Here is a 20650-nt window from a genome sequence, read left to right on the forward strand (position 1 = left end):
TGCAATTTATATTACAAATACAAAACTGAAATATCATAATTAGATAAGTCTCCACACCCCTGAGTTTATACTTTGTAGAAGCAGCTATTGGGAACCCGCTGGTAGGCTGTTGGGATAGGTCTCTACCAACTTTGCACACCTACGTTTTCCAATATTTGACCATTCTTCTTTACAAAACTGTCCAAGCTCTGTCAAGGACCTTTGGGAGGGCTGATGGACAGTAATCTTAGTCATGCAACAGATTTTCGATTTAGGTTGGGCCACTCGAGGACATTTACCTTTTTATTCCTTAGCCACTCCAGTGTGGCTTTGGCTGTGTGCTTTGGGTCATTGTCATGTGGAAATGTTATCTTCCATCACAGTTTAATTTTCGTTGCAGAGAGCAGCAGGTTTTCCTCAAGGACATTTCTGTAATTTACTCCATTCTTTTTGTCTTCTGTACCAGTCTCTGATGATGAGAAACCGACCCATAACATGATCCTGCCACCACCATGACTCACAGCAGGGATGGTGTTCTTTGGATGATGTGCTGTGTTGGGGGCACAAAATATAACGCTTTTACATTTAGGCCAAACAGTATTTTATTTCCTTCAGACCACAAAACGTAAAAAGGTAATTAAAAATGATCATCTTTTAACAACACACAATAATGTAACATGCAAAATAAATAGAAAACGCTTATATGAGAAATGTAACATACTACTGATTTTTGTATATTATAAAAAAGTAATTCAGATTTATTATATACATATTTTTTAAAATAAAGGCTTTTAAGGTTTTGCCCATTTGTAACAGTAAACACATCTGCAACACTGTGGAATAATTATTTATCATGATGACTGTATTGTGTACAACAGTGGGGATTTCCTTATACAGCCAGCAAAAAAATAACAATGTCAACAGATGCTTCCTGCAGGTTGGACTCTTTGTGTATCTATTCCTAGGCTGGTTACAGAATGTTTAATTTATGTTAATGTTACTTTAAACCACTTAGAAAGATGTGGAGGAAAATTAACAAAGAAGAAAGCATACAGAGATTCTGTAGATTTTACGGCTTGGCTTCATATTGTAGCTGGAGTTTATAAAAACAGATCCCGCAGTTTAGTAAATAAAATGTTTCATGAATGTAAAATACACAACACATTTCAGCCTCTCAAAATATTATTTGAGGAATTAAATAAGTTCGACATGGAAAGATAACCTGGACACTATATATTGTAAATGCATTTTTAATATCTTAAAAAGACAGAGGTACCATATCAGAAAATATAAAATATGACTACATATCTGGGATAATGTGTGATGCACTGTGTGACCACCAGAGGGATGTTTGAATTATAAAAGACCTGAATGTTCAGATGCTGTACTGGATATAGCAGTTACAGAACATGCATGGATGAATAAATGTCTAACTACACAAACATATTTAGGCAAGTCAAACAATCGGGGGTGAGGGGGCACTTGCATTCCATGTAAAAAATAAAATACATTTCACTCACCAATGTAATGCATATGAACATTTCTGCTAAATGACTTTTCACTTGTTACAATACGAAGATCACCACGACCTGAGACAGAAAACCAAACCTGTAAATGAACTATTCATTTATATTGAAAAAAGAAAACTTAGCATCATAATTACATGATTGTTCTTCTGTATTATATCTCAATTTCCCAAATGTGTTTTAAGGTTAGTCTTAAAACTGTGTAATAGTGAAGGACTCCATGAAGCTCAGATGAAACATTTGCCCTGGGGTACATTAAGGGATTTTGAGACTTATTACCTGCAATGTATTAGGCAGTAATGATCACAACAATTGCGCAGTGTTGCATAGTGAGTTAAACACCAACATATGGTCATCCTGGATAAGAGAAAGAGAAGGAAACTAAGGACACTGACATGATATGAAAGTTCACATTCAACACACAGGCTAAATGACACAGGGTACAATTTTCACATGAAGTTAGTCAAAATTATTATAAAAGAGCTCCCCCACCTTACCAGTCTATTCATCAACATGAAATTAAACACTTCACCATAGCATGACTTTTTTAAAACAGAACAGCCAGGGGACTATACACCGCATAATGTTTACAGTGTGTCTAACTTTTTCTTAAAAAAAAAAAAAAAAACATTTAAAAGGTGTCAATCCAGATTAGCATTTAAAAAGAAAAATACTACGAATACCAGCATCTGATCAAAATCCAGAAAGCACATTATGTGGTGTAGCAGCCTGCAGCCAGTTTTTTTGTTAAGCATACTTTAACGTAATCTATAAAAGTCATCTTGTACTGCAGTTTCTTAAACATATGAATAAAGCACTTCCAAGAGCTTCCAAGAACACTTATTTTATATAGTACATTGTCCACTATAAGTGAAGTGCACATCCACTTAGACACACACAGATACAGCTGGACAAGCAATTGTGTACATCTTTATATCTATAAGCTATATAAATATGTCATCCTCATCAGACTATATTAATCCACTGCTGGATGAAATAATGCCAGTGTATTTCCACATTTTGATCTACAGCTTCTCTTTTCAATGTCACGCTTGCAAGGTTTATTATTTAATCTTTTCACCTTTCATGTGTATTTTGTCCAGGTCTCTTCTCATCTCTTGGGATCCATTCAATAGCTTCCTCTGTCCATCTTTGATCTGTTCTTCTTGCAGTGTGTCTGGCTCATTTGAACATTTTCACTCTTTTAATGATGTCAGATATTTGAGTTTGTTCTCACATTCCTTCAATCATTTTTCGCTTCTTTGCTTCTTTGGGTCGTCCGCACTTCCTGCTGGTCACTTCATTTTTGCATTAGTGACCAGGTTTCAGAGCCATAAGTGAGCACTGGTAGAATGCACTGATCAAATATTTGATCAATACACACACACAATTACTCAATTTCTGCATGTTGGAACTACATCCAAGAAACCCCACAAAAGAAAAGGAGCACAATAGGATAATTTAAAATGTGGCCTATTTAATTTGGTTGAGAGGCATACATTACAGTGCAAACAATTTTTTGGCAAATGTATGTTTTTTTACAATACAAACATCAAAAGATATTCTGTTAATTCATTGTTGTCATTTTAAAACAGTGTAGCTAAAGCAGTTTCAGTCTTGCAGAACAGTGCATTATCTTGGAAATGGCCACAAAACTGGTCTGGAGATGAGGGAGTGGGATAAGTAGGAGTGGATGAGAAAATGTCTTGCACTTCCTTCAAAGATGCATTTAATTGTAACCATGAGATTCAAATCAGACCAGCACTCAGTGTAAAAACATGTAACATGGAAAATAAAATAAACATGTTCTTCAGCTGCTGTACAGTCAGTGTGTGTGCTGTCATTTTCCATAATCGGGCATGCCAGACACAGAAATGCAGAAGAGATAAAAAAACAAAGAACTGAGTGTGGGTGAAACATGCATTTATTATTCTAGAATAGCCTTCAGGATGTTAGCTATGTGAAAGAGATTGTGGGTTTCTGTAGTGAAGGTCTCCCACAATGTCTGTGTATGTGTGTCCAACCAAGAGATCCAGCATTTGGTTCTATGTAACCACATGTAGCTTGCTTAATTTTGGCATGGATTTTTAAATGAAAATTTCACCATGGTCTTTAGATTTGACCTACTGATATACATTAAAGGCTTTTGTCTATGATTGCATTGTATTGCAAAAAAATGAAGCAAGCAAACTTTCAAAAGTATCTGAGCAGGGACACTTGGAAAGGGGGTGCCAAGGAAGAGGAGTTGTGAGGCCATAAACTGGAAGAAAGTTGACATTTGTTTTAAAATGCTAATTTTCTTACTATGCTTTCCTGTCAAGGAGGGTTATTTCAAACTGTTGCCTTAAAAGATGGCAATAAACTGTAAAATGATCAACATCTTTTCCAGCTCAGAATTACAGCAGATGGCTTCCATTAGTTGGCAATTAGGAGTCAGGAAGTGAAAGAATAAGGATCACGTTAAATAACATCACCACTTCTTAAATGTTACCACAAAACTCAGAGTGGCAGCCATAATGTCAATATGTTACCCTGAAATAAATATTAAACATTACGAAAATTGCTCTGAAAACCATGCAGTATGAATCAAGGAACGGCTGTGAAACAACGCAAAATTAAATACATCCACTTCCAGGCTCTTAAACAGATGTTTGGAAAAAGATCTACAGAAAAAGAAGAAATGGACAGACCTGAAAATGAGAGGTACTGTAATTTATTGCATATGACCTGCACGGTTGTTGTTAAAGACCATGGAGCTCAAAATAAAGTACTGTATGAAAAGTATTTAATGCACATGGCAGGCTTAAATAAAACTCTACTGACATTTACTTATTTATTAGCATTATTAGTAGCAGTAATCTTTTTACAATGCTTACAACTTAATGTCCCAGTTCTTGCTACGGTCTATAATTGATGAGTGTCTTGCTTTTCAAGAGTGTTGTACCATGCAGACAAGAATACTCCTCACAAGCTGCAGATTAATCGGGCCCTTATTAATCCAAAACCTGTACCCACCATCGGCAAATAATGCCTTGATGGCAGGTTTTCACTGCATAGAAGCCTATAGCCAAGCTATCATGTAATGTGTTGATTTTATAAGTTAAACCTATCTGGTGGTTTGAACCCAGTTACGGGAAATGTATTTGCATTGATCCATGTAGTCACTGGAAGCTGGTTATGGCACAGGATGAAGAAACTGAAGAGTTCAAAGCACCAAGCCTGTTCTGAGGTATGGCTGATGTCCTTCAGTGAAGGAAATATAGCCCATTACAGAGAGACTGTAATGCAGTCATGTTATTGGTGTAATAACAGCAAATACTGCTTTGGTAGGTCAGTAACAAACATTAAGGCAATGGAAAAAAATATATTTAAAAGCTATCCCCTACAGTGGTAAAGAATGGCATTTTCCTTTTTCTTAAACAGGAACAAAATATACCAAAAAAAAAAAAGAAATGCCTTCAACTCGCCAACATGGCAACTTGGCAGGAGAGCAGTCAGGCCACACATGAAAATGTTCCCAAATTGTGTCCATTTACATTACTAGAAAAAAATCAATCCAAGGTAAGAATTGGAAAAAAAAAAGAAAAAGGTTCAACACCAGATGTTAGTTAAGGAACAGTTGTCATTGGAACAAAAAAAAATACATCACGTAATCAGTAGACATATTCTGAATAAAAAAAGTATTAAAGTTTTCACATTATCTTCATATGTAACTAGGTAATACAAAGGGGAAAAATATATAAGCACCTTAAAAGGTTTAGTAAAAGCCAAAGTAACTCTAGTCATTTTATATGTAAAATGTCTCAAGAGTATTAAAAGAAAAGGTATCTCAAATGTGTTTTAAGATTAAAGGCACATAATGGATTTATATATGAAGCTTTGCATATCTTTAGAAACCCAATACTTTTAAGGTTGTACTTCGTAGCTACACTGATAATAAAGGAGAGGGGAGTAGCACCAATATTTGGCATCTCTAACCTGAGAAAGCTGTAAAACACAAAATGGCAGACAATAATCACCCTGTCATTTGAACTATCTGCTTCCCTTTCATACTTTTTGCAAACGTGAATCCCTACTTTTCTGACCAAGCACGTAAAGATCTTTTTATAAACGTAAGAGCATGTACATCAAACAACAATAAAGGGGTTTCCCACATGTTCTGGACCCAGTAGGCATTATAAATGCATCTGCCAGGAAGGAGATGGGTCATACCTGCACTTTTGTGATTGTGGAGTGTGAAAACAATGGGACATAAAATAATTAAAATTAAACAAAATGAGGCAATTGAACATTGATGGTTGGTGGCACAGCACAAGATCTGCTTTATGGAAATTCAGTATTGGGTTTTATACTGTCTTGTCATTGCTCACTGTTGGATTCAAGCAGACAGGACAGCATGCTCCTTTTAGCTTCACTGGCCTCTGACATTCTGTTGGAGGACAAGTCTCCACAAAACATGTGACCTGGGCATCCTGCAATGCAAACAGAACAACCAAAACATTAGCTTAGGCTAAACATTCACAGCTCTGCTAATGTTTAATACATTTAAGTAAGCTTAGCTCCCAATAAAGTCAGCAGTTAAATTACAAAAAGATGACAGCCAGTTACCACTTTCACCATCTTAGTTAATTGATCTATTCTGGTACAAGTGGAATATAACCAATTGGGAAGCATGCCTCAATATGCACGATTTGGCACAGTACAAAAGGCCCTTAACTGTACGTACTCTGCATTCACATGTGGTGCAAGAATCCTTTTTCCATTTTTCCATGCTGGACCGCTCTCTCCCTTTTTCGTCAGTGCAGTCAGTTTTACTCAGGCGAGTTTCAAGTTTTTTGATCTGGTGGAAGATCAAAGGCAAAGGCTGAAATCTGCTAACAAACTGCACCAAGAACCCTTCACTTTCACAGTCTAGGAAAACATCTCCATTCTTTTTTTTTTCCCCTCTCTCGACACCTTAAAAATGTAATATTCTACATACCAAAGCCAGAAATAAAGTCTGTAATCAATTGGACATTTAAAATCGAAAAAACAATTGCTACAATACAGGGATGTGAAACACGTATAATGCAAGGAACAGTCATCAATAATAATAATACAAAAAAATCTGTTAAACACTTACTCAGACATAACACCTACTAAATAAAAAGCAATAGGATCTCAATGACAGACATAAAGGACTAAGATTAACACCAGGCAACGAATCCTTCACATTTGATGGTAAAGGGATCTTGATGCATTTATTTTTATTAAATATCTCTAAATTGTTATAGAGCACACAAATGCTACAGAATCTTAAGATTAATAAGGAAACTGAGAAGTTAGAAAATATTTCTCAGGTGGAAAGGTTTACCAAATTTTATTCCATGTCTAAATACGGACAAAAGTAAAATCTTTGGAAGTTATTCTACAAATATAATGATACTGAAAATATTATAATACTGCCATCCTATGAATGCGGCAGCTAAACTTTGAACCTGAATGATTAACATTGATATATCTTGGGTCTTGTGGCAATGAAAATGCATTGCAGCCTTCCCCTCAAATACAAGTATGTTACACCCCATCAGTTCTAGGATGTGCTGTGTAAGGTCTGGCAACTGTGCTCAGCTCTTCAAGAATGTGGTTGATGTTTGTCACACGCTTTGTAAAAAAGCCCATTTATTTCATCCTACTTTCGGCTGTGCAGGTGTATGACAAGATGTACTAGCTCCCTGCTGAAGTGTTTCCAATTTTATGAAACATTGGCCAGACAACAGAGAGGAGGATGTTTGTGGTAAGATCAGTAAAACAAGCAAAATTAATCCCTGTGTTTGTTAATGCTGTCACACTAGCGGAAGAAAAATAAATGTTCATATACATATAAATTGGGGCTACAAGATTGAGGGCTGGAGAAAGGGGCTTCTTACTAGTTAGAGTGTTCGTACTTTTGGTTTTCTGCTCAAGGATTAGAGTAGATGATCATGTTGCCAGATGTATTATGAGTGAGAAGATGCAATGTTTTAGGTACTCTCTTAATCCTCTCAAAGATGACAACAGGAAAGTCAGCATGATGATGGAAATCTGCAACGGCTTTGGGCAACTTACCTGCTTTCGTAGACTAGTGATCGTCTTTTGCATATCTAAAACAAAATCCTGAAAGTCATTTATTGCAGGCATGGTGCTCTGCTGGATAGGCTTCATTTCAAGAGTGACATTGTTGTGCCTTAAATGGTCGTCCACAGGGCTGAAAATGTGAAACAAGAACTTGCTCAAAAAGATAGGCGAGACACCTTTATGCCTCTCAATGCAAGTTACAAACCTCCCTTAAATCACAATCAGGCCCAAAAATGAACATACCAACTTTTCAGTGATCCAATATCTAATGAATATAAGACGTCTGGGCTCTTGTGTATGTCTGTTTGAGGCTCTGATTGGTTTAGAATGCCTTAGCTGCCTTACAACTTCTATTCAGCGGTTTCTGTTTCTAATTATAATCCAATTAAAATGTACACTTAAAACACTTAAATACAATGCAATTTAAAAATGTAATTAACATATTTAAAAGTGATAATGCTTTACATCTGTACTTCAAACGGTTACAGTTTACAGGAAGGTCCATGTAAAATAAAGTAAAAGAAAGGTAGAACCATTTAAATGAATGATATATATTATTAGAATGAATAGCAGCCCTGCTTAAATTTTACTGATGTACACTCACCTAAAGGATTATTAGGAACACCATACTAATACTGTGTTTGACCCCCTTTAGCCTTCAGAACTGCCTTAATTCTACGTGGCATTGATTCAACAAGGTGCTGAAAGCATTCTTTAGAAATGTTGGCCCATATTGATAGGATAGCATCTTGCAGTTGATGGAGATTTGTGGGATGCACATCCAGGGCACGAAGCTCCCACTCCACCACATCCCAAAGATGCTCTATTGGGTTGAGATCTGGTGACTGTGGGGGCCAGTTTAGTACAGTGAACTCATTGTCATGTTCAAGAAACCAATTTGAAATGATTCGACCTTTGTGACATGGTGCATTATCCTGCTGGAAGTAGCCATCAGAGGATGGGTACATGGTGGTCATAAAGGGATGGACATGGTCAGAAACAAGGCTCAGGTAGGCCGTGGCATTTAAACGATGCCCAATTGGCACTAAGGGGCCTAAAGTGTGCCAAGAAAACATCCCCCACACCATCTTTTTCCTATTTGTAGTGGAGATGAATGGTACCCGGTGGGGTCTTCTGCTGTTGTAGCCCATCCGCCTCAAGGTTGTACGTGTTGTGGCTTCACAAATGCTTTGCTGCATACCTCGGTTGTAACGAGTGGTTATTTCAGTCAAAGTTGCTCTTCTATCAGCTTGAATCAGTCGGCCCATTCTCCTCTGACCTCTAGCATCAACAAGGCATTTTCGCCCACAGGACTGCCGCATACTGGATGTTTTTCCCTTTTCACACCATTCTTTGTAAACCCTAGAAATGGTTGTGCGTGAAAATCCCAGTAACTGAGCAGATTGTGAAATACTCAGACCGGCCCGTCTGGCACCAACAACCATGCCACGCTCAAAATTGCTTAAATCACCTTTATTTCCCATTCAGACATTCAGTTTGGAGTTCAGGAGATTGTCTTGACCAGGACCACACCCCTAAATGCATTGAAGCAACTGCCATGTGATTGGTTGGTTAGATAATTGCATTAATGAGAAATTGAACAGGTGTTCCTAATAATCCTTTAGGTGAGTGTATACCAGATATAATATGCAGATCTCAATAAAATAACCAGGAAAACTGAACACTGGTGTAACAAAGGACTGGTGTAAGTTCAAAATCACATCACTGATCTGTCTTTCTGTCTTGTCCTTAACAGAATGAGTAAGTTCAAGCAATGTCAAGTTTTTTCATAATATAATTGCAATTTATGTATTGGAAATTGCACTGTGTGAAAGGAATAAGATAGTTTACCAAAAAGACTCAAAATGGTAAATTGCACACCTCTTTTGCTTGCCACTTCGGGAAAGACTGTCCTCTCCATAGCTGAAGTCCACAGATCGTTTACCTCGGAAATGGAAAGAAAGGGCATTAAACTGCCCCTTGGTTCTGCAATCTGTGTGCAAAAACAAAACAAATATAACATAAAATGCTTTTAATCTAAGACATCTTCATTCTGCCTGATGTTAACCACCAGTCATGATCTTACAGTTTTTTAAATGCTGGTAAACCACTTTACCCTCAACAGTCTAAATTCAATATCCTACAAATAGCAAACTAATGTATTGAAAGCCTAAGCTGATGAATACAAGTACGTGTGGCAGGGATTCACTGACTGCTTTAAATCTGTAAGAGATGTCAGTTTAAAACGGGATGTTCTCATCAAGTAGTCTGTTCTGGCAACTTCTTGTACTGTTCTAATGCTTGGAACTGAAAATGTCAATTTTAAATGTATGTGTAGTCTGTACTGTTTTTAAGGGTTTGTTTGTTTAAATGTTTGCAGGTTTTCATTCAAACACTCATTCAGTTCACTGATGATGCTTCTTTCATGTTCACAATGTAAGAAACCAAAAACATCATGAATGGAAATATTGGTCCTAAAAAGGATTCCACTTAGAAAATAATAATAAACCATTTTTTGCACATGTTTAAGATAATGAAGAATGACAGTTCTCCATCATTTGCATGAGCCCAGCCCTATACAAGAGAACATTGAATGCAAAGGCATTTGACCCAATCTGTTTAGGTATGTGAATGAAGAACACAATCTAGGTTCTTTTGAATGTGACATGCTATTGATTCTGTGCTAAATTTTGGCAAATAGGATAAGAGGTGATTGAAATGATGTAATTAACTACAATCAGAACAACTGTAATCAAATGCCATGCTGATACCAAATTCAATGGACTCCTAGTATCACAGTTATAAGTAAATATAATAATCTACTGGAATGCATCTTGAAATGTATACTGATGCGATTCTACATAGCCCAAGAAGGGACAAGAGAGAAATCTTGTGGGAACCATTTAGTATATCTTCAGCATTCATGTGCATGCAGAACAACGAAAAAGATCTCTCATCATCCCGCAAGATAATTAAACCATGCACAGGAGATACTAAATTGTTGTCATCAGATATGTACTTTTTCTCTCATGTCCCTTCATGTTGAATAATACAAAAAAAAAAAAAAAAGAAACTAAGAAAAAACACAAATTATTGGTTGCACCAACTATTGTACAGTATATCTTTCTTCATGTCATAATAACTATATACTTCTCAGTACTCACTGCCAAAGAATTAGCAGGGTATTAGAATAGCATGCAGAAATATTTATGCCTATGGTCCACGGTCTCAAAGAGTTGTTGAAATCAAAGCATGTGGTTGGCAATTAACCACCTGCCCAGCTGCTCCCAAACAATGCTTTGCTAGAAACCTATAGTTTCCACTAACAGATTTCAGCAGATGACAAGATGATCCAACCCTATTATTAAATTAATACTGGAAGCCAAAGAGAAAGGGAAAAAACTGAAGTACTTGGGGCCCCACATTGAGAAAAACAACAAAGAAAATCTATATGATTTTTTACATATCCTGTCATTAGACATTAGCCACCAGAATTATATTATATATACACTCAAAGATTCAAAATACTATTGAATTGACAAGCTTTCCAAACATTATAATAATGGTCAGATTAACTAAATCAATCTGAGCTCCCTCTCCCCTATCCCTCAGTGATCAATTATGTAAGTGCGATTAGGTTTACAACTTTCAGTCCTTTCAGTCAACAAACAGGCAGAATGAACACTGAAGAACAAGGCATTTTGATTGATTCATATAGGCAAAATAATGAGCATAGATTTGTTTCAAAAAATGGGTGACATTATAAAAGAGCTGTTAACATCATTTGCATATAGCAACATACTTTGAGTAGCAAAATTAAGGCTGGAAACCCAACTGTGGCAGATATACAGGTGCAAAATTCTCACGTTATTGAGTCTATTGAGTCTTAATCCACCCCAAGAAGTTGCTTAAAAATGTAATTAGTGATTTAATGGAGTAAAACAGATGTTCAGGTTGTGAAGTTAAATTATTTGGTCCGAATAATTAGTAAAAAATCTAGACATTTTTACCAAGAACCCCTTAAGATGAATGTACTTTTCCGGTTTCAGGACAAAAAGGCAAAGCTTCCCTACAGCTAAAAAAATGCAATAACACTTGTCAAGGGAGTTACATTTACTAGAAGTTACAGAACATATTTAATGAATAGTGCACTGTATCCAACTTTGTTCTGTGCAAATTCAGACCTGTTTTCATAGCATATTTACAGTACAAAACAGAATTAAAGACACTGTTCTTTAGTTGCAGACTTAGATTTCTTTAAGTCAGCTTCATTTAACATTTTAATTCAGGGTCCTCTCTTTTAATTTAGCTATCACTTTTTGTGACCCAGAGAGAAGTTAGTGCTTGGAATTAGAAATGCCACCAAATGCATTACAATTAAAATACCTCATAATTGTAGTTTGACACAAAAGCCTTCCTTTTTCCTAATACAAACTTGCTATTAAATATTTTGAGTTTAACCTGTAACTGGCTGATGATATCTAGGTAATTGACTCCTAAACACTCTAATCCTTCAAAAATAGGATTACAAAATGGGGAGAAACATACATGATCAATATGGAAACATTTACAAAATTGAAATATTAATATCATCCAATACCAGACGATGGTGAAAACAAAATTGTAAGTCTTCCTTTTTGATAAATAGGGCTGCCAACTCTCAATGTTTTCTCTGCTTTCCATAAAGCTGTGATTAGTATAGTTATGTTAATTTATCATTGAAATCACAGAGCTTGAAAGACAAATCATACCTTTCTTACCACTTGCTTTCCAATAAGTACATTATTAACATTGAAAGCAACTGCTAATAAATGCATTCATTAATACATCTTGAGAAATGACCATGGATAAAAAAATGCTACTTACAGCTTTGAAAGCAGGTAAGGCCAGAAAAAATATATATATATATTTGAAGTAGTCAGCCTTATCAAAGAGGTTTTTGATTCCCTTACATAGCTCAAGTTATGCCTGCTTTTGTGGTGAAGTGTCACACATTACCTATGAACTCAAATGAACCACACCTTTGGAGCATGTCTTTTTTCTCATCTTTAGTAGAAGACATTCAGCACATAACTTGCCAATATCCACATTTCCTATGTAACAATATCGATACAGATTAAACCACTTTACATTGATAAGATAGACCACTCAAATGGTTGTCCACGAGTGTAGGTCAATACTCTTTCAGAATGGTACTGTATCAAGACTCCTTGCCTGAAAAGTCAAAGCTGGAAAAAGCCATGAAAGATTCTTTAATCCCTTCGCTGAACCCTGACTTGAACCCGACTAAATCCTGCAGATTTAAGTTTCTCCTCAATAGCTTTTCAACAGAAACAGAGTCTGTTTTATTCAGCCACTAAATGGATAATTGTCTGTAATCATCCAAGATCACAAAGAGCTCACATTTTTACCCCCAAATTCTATGGCAACAACTTCACTATATATGTCTCAGCTGGACAAAAATTAAACAAAAATAGATGAAAGGGTTCTTCTAATACCACAGTGTTCCAGTTCGTGTAAATCAGAAACTCCCTTTACAGTCTACATAAAAAAAAAATGCTACAGTTGAAGCATGGAAGGTAAATAAGAATTTCACAAAAGGCATTGGAAATACATTTCTGTATCAACACTGTTCCTACTGACATATGTGCATACACACACTATTTAAATATTTATATTTATTTATATGTATAAAATAATGTGTCAATGTCCAATGTAATACTCTGAAATCAGTAACCTAATCAAATTACTTTTAGATTACTTTTGGGATATTTTATAAAAAATGGGGGGGATGGGACAAAAATAAACAAACATAAGTTGAGTTCAATAACATTGGTTAAACTATGTGTACATGTTGTCTATGTTTAATGTACCATCATTTTTAATTTGGAAGAATTACTGTAGGAGGGTGGCGGGGGTGCCATAATAAAGTCTTGAATTAATCAGCTTATGGCTGCCACATAGTTTTTAGACATTAACTCTCCATCCCCAGGCATACAGAAAACACAGTTAACTGCTTCCATTCTCTAACAATGTATTTACTGCAGGTGAGTGTTTTATTGCATAATGTATCTATGTCCTTCTAAAACAAAGGTAGAAATAAAGTAAGCCTAAAGATAATTGTTTTCAGGGAAATCTTTGAACAAAATCTGAAATATAATCCAGCTGTAGGCTACATAAAACCCATTTCCTGCTAAATTCCTGCCCCCTGGCATATTCCTGCCACCCCACAATGAAGAATTAATGCACAAAATCCTGACTTAACAATAGCAGACTTATTCATTTGATTGGGAATTAACGTGTCACCATGCAACCAGTTTGGCACAAAAGGGAAAAATGGAAATAATTTTCCTGACACTTAAGTTCTGATTCAAATGCAAATGAATTATACTTATAATATTACAAATGCAATAAAAGCCTGGGCCTCTTTTGCTGCCATAAAGCTGATCCTTCTTCCTCCAAACCACTGTTTGATGATGATATCACCATAAGTATTTGAATTCCCTCCCCCTCCCTCACACATGGGTTTTTCAACTTGCTGTTGTTAAAATTATTTACTAAATGTTTAAGGATTCTTATTTTGTATTTGTTCTGTGACAGCAATATGCATCTGTAAAAAGGTGTATTTCCATGAAAGACATATTGCACTTCTTTAATTACACCCAAGGAAAATGTCCTGTCTTGACATGAAGCAAAGCATGTTTGTAGAAGTATGCATCACTTTTTATGGCAAGTCAAATTAAAATAATTTCAAGATACCTTGAAATGAATTCAAGATCTGTAAATACATTTTGGGTATCTTTAAATGTTTTCAAGATCTTCAAATGTACTTTGCAATTACCTGCAATTAATTTGAATATCTCTAATGCTAAAGTAACTTCCTGTATTTTGCCTGACATTATCACTGTTCATTTGGAAGGCAAGTCAGATTAACATATTAGAAATATATATATATATATATATATATATATATACACACACACACAAGAAATATCTTGAAATGATTTGCAGATATCTCAAAATGAATGGTAGATCTCATTTAACTATTTACAGATATCGCAAATACATTTAAAGAATTAATTTAAAGATCTCAAATTCATTTAAAAGTTATGTGACATTTAGAGATATTAAAATAAATTCCAGTCTATTTCTAAAATACATTAACTGAATAAGTAACAAGGAAAAGATGTCCACAAATCTACCGGAGGTTATTTTGAGATCTTGCAAAATGTATTTCAGATTTCTAAAAATAGACAGGAAGTTATTTTGAGATCTCAAAATATATTTCAGATATCTTGAAATTAATTTGAGATATCTGTAATTGCATTAAATGAGATCTCAATTTCAAAGATGAAATATCTGAAGATATCTGGAAAAGCTGATCAAGGTATCTCTATGTTACTTTGGCTTGCCATATGCTTTTAGTTTCCTACGCCATCATAATAACTAAAGTTGTTTGTTACGTTATTCTTTTATTTAAAAATGAACAATACAATAAATACATTTATTTATAAGTAAATAAAATAAATGTTCATGTAGATCAATGTCTTATTATTAATACACACACCTTCGCAGCAGTCTTGCCACATTCGTAGGTCCATTCTGGGGATGTCATCACAACTTGCATAACCGTGAGGGAACTGGGCCACAGTGAACACATCAGGCTGCACCCGTGTGATGTTGTCACTGTTGTCGCACAGCACTCTGGCGAGGGAGGTTTGCTTGATCTGTGTCAGCTGGCCTGGACTGAAGACACCTGGGTTTTCATACCAGAACCTGTTGCCTCACAGGAAAGAGGAGGGGAGATGGGGCATTGAAATCATTTAGGACAAACTGACAGTTATAGAAAGCAGACAAACAAGGTAGCTGCACACATGTTCAGATTTGCATTGGTTGCGAAGAAATATTGGAGGATATCTACAGGTTTATTTTAATTTTCTCAGTTAAAAAACAAATTGACAGTTATACGAGTTACAAATTTCAGTCAATTCTGTATTTGCATGGTACTAAAAAGTGTGGTATACAGTACTGACACCATTTATTTTAGAATTTAATTTTAATCTCCAGCCCGATCAGTACAATGAATGTCATAAAATCAGCAGCTAGAGAGCATACCTATCTCCATCTCTGAGGCGTTTAAACTGTGTTGCCAGCAAACACATCAATGTGGGTCCCAGTCTGCTTCCAGGGACCAGATCTTCAGCCATTAATGCTGGGAACAGGTCAATATTCAGTGGAGTGCCATACAACCTGGAAAGTGTTATCAGACAACCAGTTTACTACTCTATAATTCCTAAACAGACTAATTAAATCATACAGATACCCACTGTAGTTGTAGTCTGTTTTTCAAAGTACATATTCTATTCAGTAAATAAATTGTAATTTGAGGGTAATTTGTGCCAAAATAAATACATAAGCCTACATTAATAAATTAAAAAACAAAATAGATAAATATATATATTTCAATCTATTTCCTTTTTTATCCATTTATGCATATATTTCTATATTTCTTTCTTTTGTATTTTATTTATTTAAAATGTTTGGCACAAATTACCATCCATAACAAATACCCAGTCACTGACTTGAAAGACAAAATGTAAAACGAAACTAAAGTAAAAGATGTATATCAAATTTTTAGTTTAATAAAATAATATGTATAAACTGTTTTACGTTGTAAAATATAACGTGTCAATAATTGTGTACAACAAAACTTACAAAGAGTGACTACCCACAACAAATATTCACCTGGTGTATTGCACATTATGTTTACATGCTGGTTCATATGCAAGTTTTCCTCACGACATGCATTACTGGAATATTAGATAATGCAAACAGGTTTCCTTCACACTTACTGCGGAAAGTCTGAGCCTTCATTGAATAAATGGTCATATTCTGTACAGAATGAGCAAAGTCTGCTTGACGTGACCTCACCTCATGTAAACAAGCTGACAAAGTAACAAATTATTCGATAAAAAGGGTGAAATTAAAGTGTTGAAAAACTGAATACAACTGCCGTGTTTAACTGTAGGATTTAATAAAAGTCTGTTTTGGAATAGTAGGACATTAAGTCATATTAAGGACATATTCAATCTAAATCAAAAGAGAGTATGTGTGTAATTTGTAAGTGAATATGCAAATTGGCAATGAGTCTACAACAGCCAACACAACCATAAAACTATGTACATTAATTCAATTATTTTACACCTTCTATACGTTTCATATACAGTTTGGGGAAACTTGCTCTGGGATGTGGAAAGTGGTCAAAGAATCCAAACAGCCTTCACCAACACTGCATACCTCTGAAGTTTTTCCCTCACGTTCGGATCTTTGATCTCATTCTTCAGATCCTCAAAGGTATTTGCAGAGGAGAGGTTGCAGAAAACCCGGTAATCATTGTAGGGTGGGATGCCATGATCTCTTCCTCGTTGAATATTCATAGCAGCAAGATCCAGAGCCACGGTGTGGGCCATGGAGAAAAGTCTCTCAGTCAGCTCTGTATTGAGCAGCTGTGAAGGAACTCTCATCTTTCCAGCGACGGCAAAAAGCCCTCGCAAAAGGGGGTCGATTCCCCCTTCGTTAACAATCCTGAATGGAGAGAAGAAAGCTTTGTGAAGGGGGATGTGACCCTGAGGAATCGGTTGAAAGTCCTCATTGAGTCGATACAACACAGGGTTGATGAGCGTGTGGCCGAAACGGAAGGCGGCCGTGGCGAAGGCATTGAGGATTCCAGCATTGATGTTGGGGTCATAGCCTTTGTACTCTCCAACCATCTTCATTCCAACCTCTCCTAAGATCTTGGGCAACCAGTGACTGTAGGTGATGTGTTGCATCTGAGCTCCTATGATCTTGCGGGCTTCATGGTAGATGGTATCGCCATCCCAGTGTGGGTTGAGCCGCAGCAGCTCCGAGGCAATGCGATTGTGTTCTCTGAACCACACCGTGTGCATGGCAGTCAGGCCTAGCTGTTCATTGGCCCGGTGATCTCCAGCCAAAAAGCAGGGGATGGGGCTCTCATTCTCATCCCTCATGCACTCAGTGGGAGGACCAGTGGCAAAGGGTAGAAGAGGCTTGCCAGACCGTTGGACGATACCTTGGCGCAGTAGGCCTCTCTGGCTGGCCAGGTCCCTGATCTCCTCAGAGTCATGGTGCGAGCTTCCATAGATGTTGGAGGCATCAATGTAGGAGGTCAGCTGGTTGATCTGCTCCCGGGGGAAGACAGAATTCATGAGGAGGGAAGTCATGCCGCTGCCACACACTGGACTAGAGCGTACAAAAAACATACAGCGGGCACCATTCCTCAGAGTCCTGCGGTCATTAGGTGGAAATATGATGGGGAAACAGGGAGGGTCGTTGGTACAAACGGCACTACACAGCTGTCCATCAGAAAACCTGGACTGGCTCAGTGCTGCCACTGTAGAGTCAAGGTCGTGGTCCAAAAATTGTCCCCACTGCATGAGCATGTGTGTGTAGCGGTCGTCCGGGGTTATGGTTTCGGTCCCGATCATGGTGGTTGAGACCAAGCGGGGGAGGGGCAGGGAGAAGCTGTTGTGTTGCCTTTCAGTCGCCCCCCTGGGCAAATTGAAGCCGTTATCATAGACAGACTTCAGGAGGCGCTCGAAGGCTGTCAGGGAGGCACCCCACATGGGGTGCTGCAGGTTGTTGCAGGTGCCATCGTGACTGCGGTACTTATGGTGGTAACAGATGTCGGAGCAGTTGTTGAACCGCCTGTGAGCCGTGCAGCCAGACAGGTTGGCAATCATGTCCAGGAACCTTGGCGACACCAGATCATTGTAGCGAAAAGCTTCAAGACGGAAAATAAAAAGACAATTGTTTGAAACCTCATCGGGAGACGAGAAGTCAAGGAGTGCATGATATGTACCGATTCATCTACCAGCTTTTCTCACAGTGTACTTAATGAGAGTCAGGTATGCCATGCTTTTGCTTCTGTAAAACATTTGAAAAACTGGTTCCCTAAAATTGTAATACTAATTAAGTATTTACAGTTTTGCTTCTTATATTTTACCACAGTAGAAGAACTAAGGAAAGCAATCATGTCACTTTTAGGCAGCATCCATTTTAATAATCAACATTCAGTCCTACTGTGCTACGAAAGGCATTATAAGCTTACTGTTAGCAATCAGCTGACTGATTAAATACCCCAGTTATTCAGTGACTGCAAAAAGCCAAACATAATGATAGACGAAAATCCCAAGTAGGGCAAAGATAGTATAAACAGTTGACATTGTTTTGCTGACAGGCAGAAATCGCCTGTATTCTGTCACAGACCTGTGCAAACAATCACTTGCCTGTTGTCATAACCAGTGAAAACACTGGGCCTTCTCATCTGTAGAATTAAGCACCATGAAATCTTAAACTCTGATAGGAAATTATAACACATAAGACTCCTAAAACACATGTTTCACCAAAGAAAGTATTGCATTTCACATCTTTAAAATTAAGTTTCCCCACCCCACATTTAACCAATTGGTAATTTTCCATTCTTATGGGAGGGCATACAGAAGTCTGGCAGTATCAGCACTCCTTACTACAGTGTTTTTGCCAATGTTACTACTTACTAAGAAGTAACTGAATACCTTTTAACCAAATGATTCCTTTCCACTGAATCACTAATATAGAGGACTTAACCTTTGTAATTCAAATGTTTTGTGTAATGGGGATTTGTAGGTAGAAAACAATTAAACGTCACGGATTATATTGGTTTTCACTAAGCCCCATATCATTAGGTTCTCACCTGTTCCATTTGTGTCGACCATTAGCCCTTGGTTTACGTGCCGTTGAATGAGAAGCAATGTCTGTTCAAAGATCTCCCCTGCCCTGGCCTGCTCCACAGTGTATGGATCTCTCGGGTACCGGAACAAGGCCAAGAGGTCACTGGGAGTTCGGGGATTACTGAAGAGAAAAATAAAATTTAAACAAGGTTATGCTAATATCACACCTAGCTTACATTAAAAGTTTCAAATTTGGCAAGCGTCCAATTGATATGGAGCTATGGTGGGGAAGGCCAATTCTTAATCAAAACCTTTGACAATACAATTTTCTTGAAGGACCTTACAGAGTACATTCTGTAGGTGTACATCAGAGTGGTTTGTTCTACTTAAAGAAAATCTTCAGAACACCACAGCAGGCCAAAGACAGACACTGCCAGATTATAATCAACAAGTGTCTATGATACATCCTTCCTTAATGATAAAATAAGAGTCAAGAAACATGCATGTTTATTCCCTCAATGGTATCTTCCTCTAATTTAATCTTTTTAATTTCAACTTTTGGTTCCGTGCTACTTCTATTTACAAGCACACTTCAGCAACTTTAAATCACATTACTTTTCTACACTTTCCAAGCTATCCTGCCCCAAGTATAGTGGTGGGTTTTTCAAGAGCTATTATACAGATAGATATGTGTAAGTAAGAGGAGCCACTTTTAGACCAAACCATCCAATATACAAAAGGAAACTAATTATGTATAGGATTATTAATAATATATAACAATACATTTTTTGTTATTATTTACTTAATGCCATTTGTACACTAATTTTCATTAATTCATTTTAAGTATAATGTTTCAGTATAATGTATTATTTAAATTATCCTTTTCAGTTTCTTATACATCCAAAAGCAGTTTAATAATGGTATTTAATCAAGTTTGTATTAGCATTCAAAAGGGGTTATAAATATTTGTATTTTATTTATATGTAGTATAAATAGCTGTATTGGTGTATATTGCGTATACTACCGATTTATACTACAATAATATCTGAATGTTTCAAATGAAAGTAAAATTAGCTCTTTCAAATGTTAGTTACTGTAGCATGATAAACTGCATCATATCTAATTATTAATCTGTACCTGGTTAAAAATGGATCCCCACACTGCCTTATTAAAGTCTGCCTGGTGTGAAAAATTATCTCCCCGCTCTTCACATAATCACCGCCTTGTGTCACATAAAAGTTACATTCATTTTTATGTTTCTGTAATTACAGTAACTACTTTGTTATTCTACGAATTTGTGTCAGGAGTCAATTTAAACAC

At 36.6% G+C, this 20650-nt stretch overlaps 1 protein-coding gene across 4 annotated transcripts in view; it reads right to left on the reverse strand.

The window, feature by feature from the left end:
• Positions 1-2962: 2962 nt before the first annotated feature.
• The window catches only part of pxdn (peroxidasin), a 73992-nt gene continuing 56304 nt past the window's right edge, over positions 2963-20650 (reverse strand). For 3 of the 4 annotated variants that reach the window (XM_066714718.1, XM_066714639.1, XM_066714589.1), the window contains 8 exons: positions 19354-19511; positions 16899-18402; positions 15717-15851; positions 15169-15377; positions 9483-9594; positions 7593-7731; positions 6232-6345; positions 2963-5977 (listed from right to left, as the gene is read on the reverse strand). In XM_066714718.1, the coding sequence (XP_066570815.1) occupies positions 5852-5977; positions 6232-6345; positions 7593-7731; positions 9483-9594; positions 15169-15377; positions 15717-15851; positions 16899-18402; positions 19354-19511 (2497 nt within the window). In that variant the 3' untranslated portion in view covers positions 2963-5851. Of the gene's footprint in view, positions 5978-6231; positions 6346-7592; positions 7732-9482; positions 9595-15168; positions 15385-15716; positions 15852-16898; positions 18403-19353; positions 19512-20650 lie in introns of those variants that run through there. The other variant, XM_066714800.1, reaches the window with a different exon arrangement.

This window comes from Amia ocellicauda, chromosome 1 (genome assembly GCF_036373705.1).
Source record: "Amia ocellicauda isolate fAmiCal2 chromosome 1, fAmiCal2.hap1, whole genome shotgun sequence".
Classification (NCBI taxonomy): domain Eukaryota; kingdom Metazoa; phylum Chordata; class Actinopteri; order Amiiformes; family Amiidae; genus Amia; species Amia ocellicauda.